The 19,917-nt window shown below is 37.2% G+C and overlaps 1 protein-coding gene across 1 annotated transcript in view; it reads left to right on the top strand.

Moving 5' to 3' along the window:
* Positions 1-19,917, top strand: part of LOC123316425 (dynein axonemal heavy chain 3) — a 2,043,583-nt gene that overhangs the window by 1,565,053 nt on the left and 458,613 nt on the right. Inside the window, exon 42 of the mRNA XM_044902499.1 lies at positions 10,146-10,402. Within this exon, the coding sequence (XP_044758434.1) occupies positions 10,146-10,402 (257 nt within the window). The remainder of the gene's footprint in view (positions 1-10,145; positions 10,403-19,917) is intronic.

Below are 19,917 nucleotides of genomic sequence, written 5' to 3'. Positions count from 1 at the left end.
TGACCACAGCGATAAGCTCCTGGGTGATACCCTGCCTTTCTTATTCCTTCGGAGTTATAAAATGGACTTCCTCAGACCTCGGGGCCCTGGACATCCAAGTGCGAAGGCTCCTCACCAGGCATGGAATGCACCATCCTCATGCCTCAGTTAATAGGTTGTACATACCAAGGAAGGATGGGGGAAGAGGTATGCAAAGCATTGAAAGCATACACCATAACTCAGTCAGAGATATGAGAGAGTACTTCAGATCAAAGAACTTACAATTCTACAAAGCTCTGTCCAAGGAAGACCAGAACATCACGGCGTTAAACTTGGCATCTGAACACCATCTACATCAACCTCCTACTAGTGAAGAACTATCTGAGGTGTGGCACAGCAAAGCATTGCATGGAAGATATCCAGCGGCCCTGAAAAAGATAAAGAAAGATCGCTTGCATATCTGAAATCTGGATACCTCTTTCCGGAAACGGAGGGCAGACTGGCAGCAATCCAAGATCAAGTAGTTCCCACAAGATCATACCAGAAGAACATAACGGGAAGGAACCCTATAAGCGACAGATACCGTAAATGCTCTCAGGCACCAGAAACGATTCAACACGTCACGTCGTCTTGCCCTGTCCTCGCTCCCAGAGAGTATACCGACCGATATAACGCTATGGCCAAGGTATTTCATCAGGCCATCTCCCTGAAATATGGATTAGTCAACACAAAGAAGAAAATCCATGAATACTTACCAAGAGAGGTTCAGGAAAACGATGCGGTGAAGGTGTACTGGGATCACCCGCTCATCTACTGACATCGCCAACCGTCCTGACATTGTTGTCTTCAAAAAAAGGGAAGGCACAGCCATTATAGTTGACATCACCGTTCCGGCCGATGACAATGCAGAAAAAGCGTACACTGAGAAAGTAGTAAAGTATCAAGATCTGGCTTTTGAGTTGAAAGAACTGTATAGACTCACCAACATAACAATACTTCCACTGGTTATCACCACAAATGGCCTGTTCGAGATTCATCTCCAGGAGAACACGAGGAGGCTCTGGCTCGAAGAAAAAGAGATAGAAGACGCGCAGAAGGAGGTGATTCTATGGACCACCAGGATTGTTCGAAGATTCCTAGTGAGCGAATGAGAGATGTCTTGTTCTTAAAGAACCGGTATCATCATGACCATACCCTGTGAAGGTGGGAAAAAAAAAATATAACAATGAGAAAATACTGCATTCGCCATATTAACAAATACCTATTTTCATTTCAACATTGCGTATACTACATGGCGTACGTTACTAAATACCCGTACGCACAAGCACCGATTGCTTACCGACCATTTTTTCATGAAGACTTATATTATTGGGTTTACCTGATGTAAGCCAATGAAATTTCTAACTCTGGGATAATAAACAAGGTATATATATATATATATTCTTTTGGATGTCAGCATTATATTTTTAGTTATCAAACAATATAGCATATATGTATGAGTTTCAGCAAAGGTAAGTGTAATGGGGTACGATACAATTTGGAGTATGATACAAGAGCTTAAGAAAAAACCTCAGCAAAAATCCCTATCTCCCCGTGAAAAGTGTAGTGATGACAAATTTGTTTATAGAATAAGCTTTAAATACTGAAGGACTTCCTTTCCATTGACATAAAAATTTCTTAATCCTTTTTTCATTTCGAAAAAATATCTCAAACAAAGAAACAGAACAGAAAACGAGAAAAAAAAAGAATAATAAAGACTTCATCCAAACTCATTCTAAGACTTGATGATGACTGAAGAAAAAAATAAATAATCATAGGTACATAACCTATGTTTCAGAAAGAAGCCGCGCAAAAAATTATTTCAATGTATAGCTTTGTTTTCACCTTTTCATATGCCTAATATTAATCACGCCGCCTATTTATCTGATTCCTTCAGAACTGGTATTATTACAAACAAGGCACAAATGCCATTGTTTGTTATGTCAGATAAAAGCTAGTGAAATTCCCTAATGAATGATAAAATTTGTTTAGTACAAAGTGTCCCAAAAAGGAACCACCCGAAAAACCAATTTCAAATTGACTCATTTTGCAACGCCATCTAGAAAAGCATCCAACTCGATTGTTTCAAATTGATCTACAATTTGAAGCTCAGCTAACAGGAAGTCGGTGGCAGGATGCTGATAAAGCTTAATTCTAGAGCGAAAAAAGCTACAGCTGCAAATCAAAAAACAACTAGCGAGTCAAATTCAATTACGGACTCAAAACGCAGAAGGTGCTGCGCAGAAAATTTAGCCAGTGCTCACCCAAACGGGTTTTGTTCTGCGCATGAATTGGACAACTTCCATGAATGATAGTTGGGGAACCCAAGAGGGAAATTCTGGAGTTACTCGATCGTGTCGGAATAATACAATAGGGGATACCTTGGACCCTGTAGAGTACCTCTACCAAAACTTAGACCTGTATATAGGGGAAATTGTCCTGGGCAACCTGTCAGAATGGTAAGAAAAAAACGATAATGTTACATACTCGTGCGTGTCAGATTGAGATATATGTGGTTAATAACATGTTGAAGAGTATATTCTCTTAGTTTAATGAACTTCTCCGTTTAAGTGTGTTATTATTACTACAAGAACAAAAACATACCAGCGTTTTTTAATGAAAGTTTCTTCAGCTATTGATTTAGGCTATATAGCATATAGTCATCTTCGGGCTGTCCGAAATACAAGATAAATAAGCCATTCAGCCATGTGATCCACTGAATTTTCACTCACTCATCTTTAAAATAGGATAAAAATACACAATAAATGTTTTTTCCAACCTGTTATCTTTGACGTCGAAAGCTAATAACTAAATTTTACGATAGAATAAAATAGAATATTCTGATGTTCGTTGAGAATATTCGCTTTACTTCCAGAAAGTTCCAATTATGAAAGTTTTTTTCAATTCTTCACTATATTTGTCTTTTGAAAGAGGATTCTTATGTAGTCTGTCGAGAAGGAAGTTAAAAGCTGTTTTTTTGATGGAGAGGGGTGGTATGAGTCGTAAGGAACATTATCCACGTATCTTCTCCACAAGATAATATATCTGCTTAGGATGTATTTCATGATCTGCTTTTCAACGAAATCTAGATATATTTCACCGAGGGCGCCGCTCAGTGGTGAACCCATCGGTACTCCATCATGATGTAGATTTTGTCTTCAAAAAAGAAGAAGTTTTGTTCGGTGATAGCTTTCGTCAAGGAAGTTATGTTTTCGATGTCTGGTACTGGCACAGGAGGTTGTTTAGTAGTGAGATTTTGTCCTCTAGTGAAATGTTCGTGTAGAGATTGACAATATCAAACGATAATAATGTGTAGTGTTTTTCTCCTTCTGGCTTTACCGAGTCTAGTATATTCACAAGTTCAGATGAGTTTCCAATGAAAAAGGCTGAACTAAAATGTAGTTAACTTGTGAATATGATGATTGATTGATTAACGTGCATTAAAAGGTGAGTAGTTATATAACCTATTGAAATAATGACTATATCATGATCACTTCTTGGCCCTCTTATCCTCTCTATTTTTGCACCCTTGTAACGTTCAACTTTCAACATACCTCATATGAATTTAGGTGATTATTAAGTCATAAGTAACATTCACAACCTTCAAAATCAAATTTGGAATTGATTTGAATCATCGAGAGAACTTCAAATTATCATTTTAGATACTGTGCTGGAAAAAATCACCTTTTACTGTTGTTAGATTTTTTATGACACTCAATTTATTACTATCAATACAGCTCTGATTTTTTCTTCTTCAGCTGGACCATGCCATTCCTGAATTGGAATGAAGATTTATAACAGGATATATGTTCTTTATTTTATATATTTGGATTTGTATGAAACATATTAATCTTGAATAAAAAGATATCAGTAATTCATATAGTTGTTCAATTTACCTTTTGAGGATGAGAGCAGAATGCGAAATATATGTAGGTAAGAGTCACAGGGTACAAATGAGGCGTTCAGAGCTGAAGAGGTCCAAGCTAAAATTTTTCTGAAATTGAGTTTACGAGTATATAAAATTTTGATTCATTTTTAGGCAGTTCTTACTGTTCATTCAATTTCAGAAAAATTGTAGCTTGGGTCACTTTTGCTCGGAACGCCTCGAATATAGAGTGCAAATTGATTGCCACGATGGTAATTATCAAATTGAACATGAATATAACTTCAATAGAGGATACACTTTGGTAGTTTATTCTATCAAAATAATCGTTCTCCAAAACGAGAAGTCGTTTTGCTGTCTATGGTGCTTTTTTCACACCTACTATGTGATGTACTGGGTAATTACCCGCGATATGCGATGTTGCGGACATTAAACACTTTCCAGTAAGTACTGGTGGCCTTTTTTTAAATCAACATTGTGAATTCGCATTTCCACAGTGGTAATTCCCAACAACTTCCCTGTGACTGAAACTGGTTGACTGGGAAGTCCAAAAATCAATGCGTATATATATATATATATATATATATATATATCCAAGATGTGAGTTGGCAACTGTACGATATGCTAAGATACGATGTTTAATTTCAATTAATTAAATTGCACACATTCGCCTAGCTCCCATGCTTTTTTTTCATCAAACGAAAAAGCCGTTTGTATTTTTATCACACATGGGGGCGTATTTCCGAATTTCTTGACAACTTCTATGAATCAGTAACCCACATTACAGGCGTCATGAATTGCGTGCTGCTCACACAGCACTATGTATGTTGATATCTCTGTTAAATTTTTGCAAAGTGGGTAAGCAATGCCTCAGTAGAATGTTCACTTTCTTGGTTTATTTGGTTAGAGGGTTGTTCCTTAGTTCCTGTATTCTGTTGTCTAAGAAAAAGCTATGGGTTTTTTTCCAAGTGAAGGTCTTTTTTTATGAGTACAAGGCCAGCATTTTTGTCAGCTTTGGTCATAATTATATTGTTGTCTTTGATTTTTTGTTTCAGTTGTTAGATGTTGATTTTGAGAGTCCTTGTAGCGCTTGGCACTGCACAGTTTTCCCAAACCATCAATGATGAGATTAACACTATTCTAAAGAAACATAGATTCCACCTCACTAATGAGAGAAACTCAAACCTAGCAGATTTTTTAATTAACAACAAACCAAAAACAAATAACGAACAAAAACTTGAGATATACAAGATAAAACGTGAGAACTGCGATAGCTAGTACATAAGTATGACAACACGTGCAGCTGAAACCCCCTTTCTGAAACATGCAAAAAAAAACCACCTTAAGGTATGGAAAATCATAAGAGAGAACAACAATCAGATCTCAACACAAAATTTAAAAATAATACACCACGAAAGAGATTTCAGACGCATGATTATTTTAAAACAACTAGAGATTATAAGAAGACTTATGACCAGAACCTCATAAACGAAATAAAATTGTTTCCCGGAAACAACATCTTCAAGAACCTCCCATATACAGGGTCTTTCACGAAGAAACTCACCCATATTTATACGGGAAACTACTGAACGTATTTTCATGAAATTGAGCACTTGTAGTATTTCACGATGCTGATGAAATCTAAAATATTTTCAAGGCATGAGCACCTCCGGTTTTTCCGGAAATGACGTCAACTTCCGTTTTTCGAATTAGAACACCATTTTTTTATTGCAGAAATAGATTCCTTAGAAAGATTCAAGTTATTTTGATGTAACATTTTACAGTTTTGGTTGGAAAATTCTTTCTGAGCGGAAAAATTCGAAAAAAAAATCGAAAATAGAGCTCCGCTGAAACAAGAATAACTTCGAGGTTTTTGAATGGAAAATTTTCATTTTTTGGATTTTTCAAGACGTAAGATTGATGTATCCACTTTTAAAATCGAAATCGCGATTCATGATACAGGGGGTGAAAAAATCGCTTTCAAAGTTAGGGATGACAAAATCGTGAAAAATCAATTTTTTCAAATAAGAACCCCATTTTTTATGGCAGATATTGAATCTACGTTGAAAAATAATGTGAGTGTATGCATCACACCCTTGCCCTAAAATGGATATTTTCTGAGTTATTCACAAAAAACTGTTTTTCGTCTTGAATTTTCAGATATTTCTTTTCCCTTCACGCCAAAATGATGAAATTTTCAGGAACTGTTATTTGAACCATGCTGTAGATTTTTCCCCCCTTCTTGAAACCGACTTCAAGTTACTATTAGGAGAACCATGGCAAACTCTCGCAGTTATAACTAGAGAAGATGCTCAAAGTTTTGACCGTTAATTTCTAGACATTTATTTATACGTCTCAGGAATGCTTCGTGCGTTGCTCTTCTTATTTCATCGGGAGGAAGAGATCTGCAAAAGTGTTTAAAAACCAAATTGAGTTTCAAAACTATGAATCTAAAAATCTAAACAAACCTGAACGCATTTCTGACTCGTTCTATGCAGTCCTCTTTATCAGTCAGGGGAGTTGAGTAGACAATATTTTTTATCCTACCCCAAACATAATAGTCTAAAGGAGTTAAATCGGGAGAACGTGGTGGCCAAAGATGTGGACCATTGTTCGCCAACCATCGATCTTCAAATAGCCTGTAGAGGATATTTGACACATTGAGTTAATTGTGTGGAGGTGCGCCATCTTGTTGATACCATAAGTCATTATGGTTCTGTACTAGCGGCTCAATTATTTGAGTCAATATGTCAGAATATCTATCTCCTAAGGGAGAACATTCTTTAAATAATGCAAACATGTGTAGTGTTCTATCTTACCAGTTAAAGTCCCATCATAAATGTGAACATCGAGAATTGCATTATTTTTGATGGCGCAAAAAACATTGAAATTCCAGGTCTCTTGAAAGTTCCATTGTCTGAAGTGGTGGTTGTTCTCTTCATCCCAATAATGACTGTTATGCCTATTGAAAGAACCATTTTTGTGAATTTAGATTCATCTGTCCAAATTATACAGTCCAAAATGTTTTTATTCTCTTGAAATCGAATCATCATAGATTCGCAAAACTCTGTTCTCCTGACGAAATCAGTTTCCTTCAAATGCTGTACCCTATTGAATTTATATGGATGCATTTTATGTTTTTTTAATATTATCCAAACACTCGATTGAGATAATCCCATATCAATCTCGGCATCTTTGGGAGAATTTTGAGGATTCACACGAAAATATGCAAGAACTGTTATTTCGTTGTTCTCATCTTCTACTACACTTTTTTCTCTGTGTATAGTTTTCTTAACGAAAGATCCGACATTTCTCAAGTTTGTTATGGTTCTGTTAATGGTATTTATCGTTGGTCTGGGTCGGTCAGGAAACCTCTCAATGAACAGTCGAATCGTTCTATCTACAACTTTATTACATTCTCCATGAAGTAGAATGAGATTTAAATAATCTTCATTGGTGAAATTAGGCATAATGATCGATTTTATAACTTAATACGAATTATCACCAAATTGATAGCAAACACAAAATGCTACTGAATAAAGAGGAATTTGGCAGATGTAATTAATGATATCTATCATTAAAAAAAAAGAATGTAAAACATGGTAAGTTTTTGCATATGGTTCATAAGGAATTATTTATTTATCACTGGAGAGAAAACCGATGGCCGATTAGTTGAAACAAAGAGGTTTCCGATACAAATTCGAATCAAAATTTGCCATCTATTTAGGAACAACCTGTAACTTTTTTCTCTTGCATATTAGGGTAGTAAAATCCAAAACATGGTTTAAGTAATAGTTCCTGAAAATTTCATCTTTTTGGCGTGAAGGGAAAAGAAATAGCTGAAAATTCAAGACGAAAAACCGTTTTTTGTGAATAACTCAGAAAATATCCACATTAGGGCAAGGGTGTGATGCATACACTCACATTATTTTTAACGTAGATTCAATATCTGCCATAAAAAAATGGGGTTCTAATTTGAAACAAATAATTGATTTTTCACGATTTTGTCATCCCTAACTTTGAAAGCGATTTTTTCACCCCCTGTATCATGAATCGCGATTTCGATTTTTGAAGTGGATACATCAATCTTACATCTTGAAAAATCCCAATAATGAGAATTTTCCATCCAAAAACCTCGAAGTTATTCTTGTTTCAGCGGAGCTCTATTTTCGATTTTTTTTTTCGAATTTTTCCGCTCAGAGAGAATTTTCCAACCAAAACTGAAAAATGTTACATCAAAATAACTTGAAATTTTCTAAGGAATCTATTTCTGCAATGAAAAAATGTTGTTCTTATTTGAAAAACGGAAGTTGACGTCATTTCCGGAAAAACCGGAGGTGCTCATGCCTTGAAATATTTTAGATTTCATCAGCATCGTGAAATACTTATAAGTGCTGAATTTCATGAAAATACGTTCAGTAGTTTCCCGTATAAATATGGGTGAGGTTCCTCGTGAAAGACCCTGTATAGATCATATTTCAAGTGCAGATCGAATGTTAGATGAAGAAGAAGGACGGACGACAGACAGAATCCGTTTAACCTGAAAAGATGACATCAAATCAAATATGAGAGATTTGAACTATCTGAAACGAAGCAAACGTTCTCAACGGACATCAGAATATTCTATTTTGCTTGATTGTAAAATTTAGTTATTAGGTTTCAGCGTCAATGATACCGTGTTGGAAAAAACGTTTATTGTGTATTTATCCTATTTTAAAGACGAGTGAGTGAGAATTGAGTGGATCACATGGTTGAATGGCAAATTAATCTGTATTTCAGACATCCCGAAGATAGCTATAAAGCCGAAATCGATAGCTGAATAAACATTCATTAAAAAAACGTTAGTGTGTCTTTGTTCTTGTAGAATATATTTATATATATATATATATTCTTTTGATTTAGAGCATTACAATCTTGAAGAGCAAACAATAATTATAACATGTGTATGAACTACAGTTTTAGCAGAGGTAAGCGTAACGGGGTACCATACAAATTGGTGTATGATACTAGAGCTTAGGGAAAAACCTCAGTAAAAAAACCCTTTCTCCTCGTGAGTGTAGTGGATTGTAATTGTTCACGAAATAAGCTGAAATATTCCATATTGAAGGGCATCTCGCACTGCAAAAATTGATTCTTTCTCCAACAAAAAGGAAAATCCAGAAAGTCTTCTCCAAGATACCAGAAACTTTCATCTGAAATAAAGAGAAAACAAAAGCAGAAAAACGTAAAATAATAAAATTAGATAATAATAACCACACACTGAAATGGAGAAGTTCATTAAACTAAGAGAATAATGTACTCATATTATATATAATTAACCACATATCTCTCAATCTGACACGCGCGAGTATGTAAAATTATCGTTTTCTTCTTATCATTCTGACAGGCGCTCCTAGACAATTTCTCCTATATACAAGTCTGAGTTTTGGTAAAGGTACTATACAGGGTGCAAGGTATCTCCCCTTGTATTAATCTGACACACTCGTGTAACTCCAGAATTTTGCTCTTGGGTTCCCAACTATCATTCATGGAAGTTGTCCAATTCATGCGCTGCCTCACAAACCCCGTTTGGGTGAGCACTGGCTAAATTTTCTGCGCAGCACCTTCTGCGTTTTGAGTCCGCAATTGAATTTGACTCGCTAGTTGTTTTTCGTGATTTGGAGCTGTAGCTTCTTCCGCTCTAGAACCCTGCCATCGACTTCCTGCATGCTGTTATATCCAGCTCTAGCTCCATACATGCACTGACGACACTCAGGCAGCGACTTTTTTCCAAGGCTTTCCGTAATCACCAATTTCATGCATTGGTGCACCTCCTTCTCAGTTTGGCTTAGGGGTAGAGAAATTAGAGCAGAACTAGCTCCCCTCAATAGAATGTGTGAGAGAAAGAAAACAGGAACAGGACTGCGTACAGCGTGCATAGCTGTCTGCACCGTCTGCGTCGTTACGGTGGTAGAAAAATCACATAAAAACTTAAATATCAATCTGATGAACAACATCGAAAAAAAAATACATTAAAGCAAGCAGAAACTGTTCATTCCACGAGTCCAAGCTGCTTTTGAATCAAATTGATTAATTTCTACTCAATCATTCATTTTATCAAAAAACATTCTCTTTACACTGTAAGTTGCTTTATACAAAATTTCTTGTGGCATCGGATAAGTCGGTTCAACAAGTATCTTGACTAGTCAAGAGTATGATTAATGTAAACAGGTGGAGACGAAAACTCAATTGAAATATATTTTAGGTTACCGATAAACTACAAGCACTCAACGATGAACTAGCCACTGAAACCAGAAAGAAGAAAGAGCTAGAGGATTCTATTAATTTATGTTCCCAAAAATTGGACAGAGCAGAGAAACTCATTGGAGGTCTTGGAGGGGAAAAATCGCGCTGGTCTGACACTGCTAAAGCACTTCTAGAGTTACTCGGTAATGTGATTGGAGACGTGATGTTATCAGCTGGAACTATTGCTTATTTAGGCCCCTTCACTGTGGACTTCCGGTAAGCTCTTGCATTCCATGTCCATAACTCATTAAATTACTCTGAATTAGTATTCAATTCGAATTGAAGGTATCAATACATCAGGTTTTTCAGCTGTTCATTTCAAAGACACTGGACGATTTATCATGTTCAACAAGATGTATGCGGCAAAAAAGAATGATGAAAAATTCATTAAAAAAATCAAAGGGTTTGTTTCAACCCACATTTTATAGATTTGGAAGTCATTAAAACAAAAGGTACTACGGACGATTTTCGTCAATTCGATATTGCTCGATGCTACTAAGTACCACTGTTTGAAGTTTAGTGCGGAGAATAAATGGTTGGCTTCTTCTGGATGGTGCCCTGAAACTAACATGGTTTCTGGGAAGTTCAACTCCGATATAAGTAGAAAATGTATTATGTAATTGAGCTAACACATTTTCAGATGATGAAAAAATCTCTGACTGCGACGACTGCGATTGTGAAGCAGCGAGGAATCGGACTTGGACTAGAAAATGTAATACACTGATATAAAATAAAACTTGATTCAAGAGACTGATTTTGAAGAAACACGAAAAAAATTCTTCAGATTTAATTATATTTGTACTTGATGAATAAATTATTTTTTATTATAAAATAAATCTCTTAATACTTTAAGTTTTTTTCATGATATTCATTACGTAATTATAATTTTGTAAATGTTAAGTCGGCTGGCATCTACCATCCTCATCTAAGTGGCGTTGCGCGCCATCTCTTTCACTTTATTTCAGATATCTCGCTATTTCAACAGATGGCAGACCTAACTTGCGGCTATTTTTTCACAGGCAGCCATACATCATCCTATTCGAAAAAAAATTAGCTTCAATTTGATATCAAAAGCATCCGTGTACGTCATGAACGTAGAAATACATCGAAATGTTACCTGCTTACACCTGGCTGCGAGGTAGTTGCGGCCGAGTGTGCTACGGCAGCTATGGATTTTAGTATTCTTTACATGCATTGTTATGATGTGATTGATATTTTATTTCAAAACGGAGTGAACGAAATTTCTCTTGGAATATTGATTAATATTAATTTAATTAAAATTACTTGCGGTCACTTTTGACAGGCTGCGGTGTTATCAGTGTATTCTCCTATCCATAAACGTATGTAAAAATGTGTGTTTGTCTCTTTACGTAATGAACGTAGTAATTCTGCAGCGGGATCTCGTACTATTAATATCTATAAGTCATCCGAAGTTAATCGCAAACTCATTTACGATCAATTATTGGTGCCATGAAACCCGGGAAGTAATCTTAAATCCCCTAAATCTATTATTCCAGAATTGCTCCGAAGTAAATTCGCATCTTGAAATACTTGCAATTTCACAGTGTTATTATTGTTATTTCGAGTGTTGCATTCAACCTCATCTGTTTATTATCTTCACAGATAAACAATCAATCGTCTGTTCACTGCTTCTTCGAAATCCCCGTGTATAATTTTATCATTTTCTTTTTTTTTACATACCGGGGTCGTTCAGCGAAGTCGGAATGCCGTCGATAGACAAATTGAAGGCCTCTATCGCCTAGTCGATGGTCAAGCGCCAGAATGCATTCGCCGCAGCTTCCACCCTGCTCAATTTAGTTAAGGATTTGACCACTGAGGTCCAGGTAGCTAACATGTGCCTTACTGAATTGACCAGGGTGGAAAAATCATTCAGGGAAGCTGATGACTTGATAGTCCGACTCAACTCTCAGTTGGAGGAGTCTGAGCGTGACGATTCATCTTCCAAATTTGCAGCATTCTTCGAAACTTGCCTGCATATTCGTGCCGCTCAAAGCCGCATAACGGCATCTTCGTCTGTTGCCGCGCGTTCCTCATCGACGGTTGAGCTTCCGATTCCTCGGGTTGAGTTGCCCTGCTTTTCCGGTAAAATCGAGGAATGGCCCGGATTTATTGCTCTCTTCGACGCCCTAGTGCACCAAAGTACCTCTCTGGTGCCCGTTCAGAAATTTCATCTGCTGTCGTCGGCTCTTTCCGGTGAGGCCTCTTCAGTGATCTCCGGATTCGAGATGAATTCGGCCTACTGTCTTTTGGATTATCAGGCCCCTCACTCCCGCTACTAGAATCCCCAGCGTCTGGCAGATCTTTACGTGAACCAGTCCCGGCCAGCATCTGTGTCTTCTTTGCCACAATTGAAGTGGTTCATTACCACCCATCAGAACGCCATAAATGCCATCAAGGCGCTGCCAATATCACATCTGGCAGACCATCTTCTGTTATCTATGTCATTGCGTAATCTCGATGAAGCATCTCGCCAGTTGTTGGAAGGGAGCGGTACTTGGAAGGATGGTAGTAGACGGATGCAACCACTTGTTACGTTGTTGCAAGGTATGCAAGTACTCCTGACGCCAACGCTTCCAGAAGTCCTGCTGAAATCGTTGGACTAGTTGCCAACGAGACAGACGGTTCACAGACACGGAACTGACATCTTTATCAGGAGGAGCGGTGAGGGAGCGGAACACCAGAAAATGCCCTGGTATGAGGGCCTCAAAATCAGAAGGGTCAGACGATGGGATATACAGAGGACGAGAGTTGAGCATTGCCTCACCCTGAGTGCAGACGATAACGCGAGTGAGATGGTGGTTAGCAGATTTGACAGCGATTTTCCAAAGGCTGCCAAAGGGAGGACTGGAAGGTGGTATGAATCGCCAGTCAGTTCCGGAAGACGAGGCTGCATCACAAAGACTTTTCTGATATTGTGGAGTATACAACATGCGGCCAAGATCACGTAGGTAGTTATGTGCACCCACGAAGTTGGTCCCGTTGTCCGAAAAGATAACGGTAGGAGGACCTCGGCGTGCAACGAAGCGACGATAAGCAGCAATGAAAGCTGGGGTGGACAGCTCAGATGCCAATTCTAGGTGAACCGCTTTGGTAGTGAAACAGATGAAGACAACTAGATATGCCTTGGTGCTAACGGCTCCACGCAGTCGTGCACTCGTTACATAAAATGGGCCTGCGTAGTCAACGCCCGTGGTGAGAAAAGCCGCAGCATAGGATAGCCGCTCAGGTAGAAGATCGCCTTTTGGTTGAATTGGAGGACGGGGTTTGCAGGAAAAGCATCTATTGTACTTGCGCAGATGATTACGCACCACATAACGGCCGTCCAAAATCCAATAACGTCGGCGAATGAACGAGTGAGTAGCGAGAGCACCGGCGTGCAGAAGATGAAGATGGTCATCATCGATGATCAGACGAGTGAGATGATTATTCTTTGGCAGAAGAACCGGATGTTTGTGTCGATATGGTAATAGAGAGGATGAAAGGCGACCTCCAACACGCAGGAGTCCATGCTCGTCACAAAACAGGTGGAGTTTCATAATAAGCCGATGACGGAAAGACGGTTTCTGAAGCTCAGCTAGTTCCTCGGCAAAATGAACAGATTGGACTAGACGGATCAGACAGATCTTGGCCTCCTGGAGCTCAATAGAGGAGAGGAAACCTGAGCGAAGTAGAGATGGACTACGAGCATTTTGAATGAAACGTCGACAACAGGCACACGCTTGAGACGAAGATACGAGGAGAAACGTTCAATCAAGGTGGGTTCATCTGAGATGGCTGCTAATATAAAAGTGGAGATCGGCTTGTCCTCGACCTCCACTTGTTCAGTTTGAGATGAATCAACAGAGAAAAGAGTCCACGAAGATGAGTCGAGCGAGAGCCAAGGAGGACCACGCCACCATAAATGGTGATGATGAATATCCGCGGGCATCAATCCTCGAGAGGCCCAATCCGCTGGATTGACACTCAGACACCACATGCCTCCAGCAATCTGAAGGAATCAAATCCTGGATCTCAACGACTCGATTGCCAACAAATGTCTTCCATCTGTGCCATCTGTGCTTTTGGAAAACCGCTGTCAAATCTGCTAACCACCATCTCACTCGCGTTATCGTCTGCACTCAGGTTGGGGCAATGCTCAACTCTCGTCCTCTGTATATCCCATCGTCTGACCCTTCTGATTTTGAGGCCCTCACACCAGGGCATTTTCTGGTGTTTCACTCCCTCACCGCTCCTCCTGATAAAGATGTCAGTTCCGTGTCTGTAAAATGTCTGTCTCGTTGGCAACTAGTCCAACGATTTCACATTGCATAACTTGCAACAACGTAACAAGTGGTTGCATCCGTCTACTACCATCCTTCCAAGTACCGATCCCTTCCAACAACTGGCGAGATGCTTCATCGAGGTTACGCAATGACATAGATAACAGAAGATGGTCTGCCAGATGTGATATTGGCAGCGCCTTGATGGCATTTATGGCGTTCTGATGGGTGGTGATGAACCGCTTCAATTGTGGCAAAGAAGACACAGATGCTGGCCGGGACTGGTTCACGTAAAGATCTGCCAGACGCTGGGGATTCTAGTAGCTGGAGTGAAGGGCCTGATAAGCCAGAAGATAGTTGGCCGAATTCATCTCGAATCCGGAGATCACTGAAGAGGCCTCACCGGAAAGAGCCGACGACAGCAGATGAAATTTCTGAACGGGCACCAGAGAGGTACTTTGGTGCACTAGGGCGTCGAAGAGAGCAATAAATCCGGGCCATTCCTCGATTTTACCGGAAAAGCAGGGCAACTCAACCCGAGGAATCGGAACCTCAACCGTCGATGAGGAACGCGCGGCAACAGACGAAGATGCCGTTATGCGGCTTTGAGCGGCACGAATATGCAGGCAAGTTTCGAAGAATGCTGCAAATTTGGAAGATGAATCGTCACGCTCAGACTCCTCCAACTGAGAGTTGAGTCTGACTATCAAGTCATCAGCTTCCCTGAATGATTTTTCCACCCTGGTCAATTCAGTAAGGCACATGTTAGCTACCTGGACCTCAGTGGTCAAACCCTTAACTAAATGGAGCTGGGTGGAAGCTGCGGCGAATGCATTCTCGCGCTTGACCATCGACTAGGCGATAGAGGCCTTCAATTTGTCTATCGATGGCATTCCGACTTCGCTGAACGACCCCGGTATGTAAAAAAAAAGAAAATGATAAAATTATACACGGGGATTTCGAAGAAGCAGTGAACAGACGATTGATTGTTTATCTGTGAAGATAATAAACAGATGAGGTTGAATGCAACACTCGAAATAACAATAATAACACTGTGAAATTGCGAGTATTTCAAGATGCGAATTTACTTCGGAGCAATTCTGGAATAATAGACTGAATTTAGGGGATTTTAGATTACTTCCCGGGTTTCACGGCACCAATAATTGATCGCAAATGAGTTTGCGATTAACTTAAGATGACTTATAGATATTGATAGTATGAGATCCCGCTGCAGAATTACTACGTTCATTACGTACAGAGACAAACACACATTTTTACATACGTTTATGGATAGGAGAATACACTGATAACACTGCAGCCTGTCAAAAGTGACCGCAAGTAATTTTAATTAAATTAATATTAATCAATATTCCAAGAGAAATTTCGTTCACTCCGTTTTGAAATAAAATATCAATCACATCATAACAATGCATGTAAAGAATACTAAAATCAATAACTACCGTAGCACACTCGGCCGCAACTACCTCGCAGCCAAGTGTAAGCAGGTAACATTTCGATGTATTTCTACGTTCATGACGTACACGGATGTTTTTTATATCAAATTAAAGCTAATTTTTTTTCGAATAGGATGATGTATGGCTGCCTGTGAAAAAATAGCCGCAAGTTAGGTCTGCCATCTGTTAAAATAGCGAGATATCTGAAATAAAGTGAAAGAGATGGCGCGCAACGCCACTTAGATGAGGATGGTGGATGCCAGCCGACTTAACATTTACAAAATTATAATTACGTAATGAATATTATGAAGAAAACTTAAAGTATTGAGAGATTCATTTTATAATAAAAAATAATTCATTCATCAAGTACAAATATAATTAAATCTGAAGAATTTTTTTTCGTGTTTCTTCAAAATCAGTCTCTTGAATCAAGTTATACTTTATATCAGTGTATTACATTTTCTAGTCCAAGTCCGATTCCTCGCTGCTTTCACAATCGCAGTTGTCACTATCGTCGTCGCATAATCAAATATATGTTGCGAATATATGTATATGTTGCGTAACATATGGGGACCGACAGATGTATATACAGCGATACTTATTGGGACCGTATTGTGGGAATGGCGTAGTAAAATAAACATAGCCAAAAGATAATTACTGGGACCTCGTTGTGACCTTGTCATTATCGATTAAAATTCTGCAGTTGTATCCATGTTGACTTCAAGTTTTTATTGCACCAGAGACAACTTGGATATAAATCAGTTCAGATTTCAATTTAAAATTTCCTCAAGACAGTTTGATTGACATAAATGAAGAACTTATATCTATATATTTGAATTTCAAATTATCGAGCATATCGAAAAAAGAAAAAAATTGTTTTTGTTTTAATGAACGAAAAAAATTCAACCGCCTCCGAGATAACCGAAATGGTTTCCATACCATTTGTTCCGAAAAACGAACGTGAAACACAGAATGTATTTCTTGTTGAAAAATGCTTTTTTCGTTGTGATAACTTCATCCCCATATTCAATAATATTTTGGAGAGAATATTCGGATGTATGCTATACATTACCATTCATTTGACTATGTATATTGTTGAAATGAAATTATATCGATATTTCTGTTCTGTATATGTTGCGTAACATATGGGGACCGACAGAAGTACATGCAGCGATACTTATTGGGACCGTATTGTGGGAAACGGCTTAGTAAAATAAACATAGCCCAAAAGATAATTACTGGGACCTCGTTGTGACCTTGTCATTATCGATTAAAATTCTGCAGTTGTATTCATGTTGAATTCAAGTTTTTATTGAACTAGAGAAAACTTGGATATAGAAAATCAGTTCAGATTGCAATATAAAATTTCCTGAAGACAATTTGATCGACATAAATAAAGAACCTATATCTGTATATTTGAATTTCAAATTATCGAGCATATGGAAAGGAAAATTGTTTTTGTTTTAATAAATGAAAAAAATTTCACCGCCTCCGAGATAACTCAAATGGTTTCCATACCATTTGTTCCGGAAAACGAACGTAAAACACAGAATGTATTCCTTGTTGAAAAATGCTTTTTTCGTAGTGATAACTTTATGTCCATATTCAATAATATTTTGGAGAGAATATTCGGATGTATGCTATACATTACCATTCATTTGACTATGTATATTGTTGAAACGAAATTGTATCGATATTTCTGTTCTGTATATGTTGCGTAACATATGGGGATCGACAATAGTATATGCAGCGATACTTATTGGGACCGTATTGTAGGGAATGGCGTAGTAGAATAAACATAGCCCAAAAGATAATTACTGGGACCTAGTTGTGACCTTGTCATTATCGATTAAAATTCTGCAGTTGTATCCATGTTGACTTCAAGTTTTTATTGCACCAGAGACAACTTGGATATAGATCAGTTCAGATTTCAATTTAAAATTTCCTCAAGAAAATTTGATTGACATAAATGAAGAACTTATATCTGTATATTTGAATTTCAAATTATCGAGCATATGGAAAAAAGAAAAAAATTGTTTTTTTTTTAATGAATGAAAAAATTTTCACCGCTTCCGAGATAACCGAAATGGTTTCCATACCATTTGTTTCGGAAAACGAACGTAAAACACAGAATGTATTTCTTGTTGAAAAATACTTTTTTCGTTGTGATAACTTTATGTCCATATTAAATAATATTTTGGAGAGAATATTCGGATGTATGCTATACATTACCATTCATTTGACTATGTATATTGTTGAAACGAAATTATATCGATATTTCTGTTCTGTATATGTTGCGTAACATATGGGGACCGACAGGAGTATATGCAGCGATACTTATTGGGACCGTATTGTGGGGAATGGCGTAGTAAAATAAACATAGCCCGAAAGATAATTACTGGGACCTAGTTGTGACCTTGTCATTATCGATTAAAATTGCAGCTTTATTCATGTTGAATTCAAGTTTTTATTGAACTAGAGAAAACTTGGATATAGAAAATCAGTTCAGATTGCAATTTGAAATTTCCTCAAGACAATTTGATTGACATAAATGAAAAACTTATATATATATAAGTTCTGCATACATATGTATATTTGAATTTCAAATTATCGAGCATATAGAAAAAAGAAAAAAATTGTTTTTGTTTCAATGAATGACAAAAATGTCACCGCCTGCGAGATAACCGAAATGGTCTCCATACCATTTGTTTCGAAAAACGAATGTAAAACACAGAATGTATTTCTTGTTGAAAAATGATTTTTTCGTAGTGATAACTTTATGTCCATCTAATATATAAAATTCTCGTGTCACAGTTTTCGTTGCCATACTCCTCCGAAACGGCTTGACCGATTTTGATGAAATTTTTTGTGCTCATCCGGTATCTATGAGTATCGGCCAACATCTCTTTTTCATCCTCCTAAATGTTAGGGGTAGTCCACCCCTAAATTTTTTTTTATTTTTCAGACAAAATTTTTAATTTCTATTTTTTTGATGATACAACATACAAAAATACATACAATCCTCAATTTTCACCCTTCTACGATCAACCCTTATTTTTTAATAGCCATTTTAGTAATTTAATCATTTTTCCTCTCCGGTCGAAAACTGATCAATCATCATTTAATTAGTTATCATCGCCAGATGTCTACAGGTGTCACTTCTGACCCAGTAAACAGCACGAACGAACGAACGAACGAACGCTAGATGGACTAACAAAAAATATTGTTCACGCTATAGCATTAAGAGATTGATATTGTTTGATAGTGTTACTGTCGTTATTGTTTAATTAATGATATATAATTTTAAGGAATAAATTATAATAACTTAAAAATAATGTTTGCCTTTTGTTATTTTTATATTCCCCCATCGTTCACATCGCTCCATGCTTATTTCACGCATATACCACATTCTTACATACATACAATATACACATTCTAACATACATACATACTTACAATAAGTAAGCTATTTTTTGTCTACACTAGAAATTACTAGGAATCGGGACTGGAAACGTCTATTGGACAAATATATATATATATATATATATATATATATATATATATATATATATATATATATATATATATATATATATATATATATATATATATATATATATATATATATATATATATATATATATATATATATATATATATATATATATATATATATATATATATATATATATATATATATATATATATATATATATATTAATATATATATATAATTTTTGTTTATATATGTAGAGGGGAAGGTAAATAGCAGGGGTACCTAAAGAGGGGAAAAGATTTTTATCGAAAAATTTTTCTTCAAACGAATCAGACCTTACTACCTCCACATATATTTCTTATTAGTAGTGCGCTCTCACCTCCCGCAACGTTGTCAGATTTTAGGAGGACAGAAAGTAAGACAGCTCGAATTCTACTCATATATAGAATACAGCTGCTCTTCCGATTCATTCACACATATTGAAACCTGTAAATAGTTCGA

This window comes from Coccinella septempunctata, chromosome 7, assembly GCF_907165205.1.
Source record: "Coccinella septempunctata chromosome 7, icCocSept1.1, whole genome shotgun sequence".
NCBI lineage: Eukaryota > Metazoa > Arthropoda > Insecta > Coleoptera > Coccinellidae > Coccinella > Coccinella septempunctata.
This window is presented reverse-complemented; position numbering and strand designations above follow the sequence as displayed.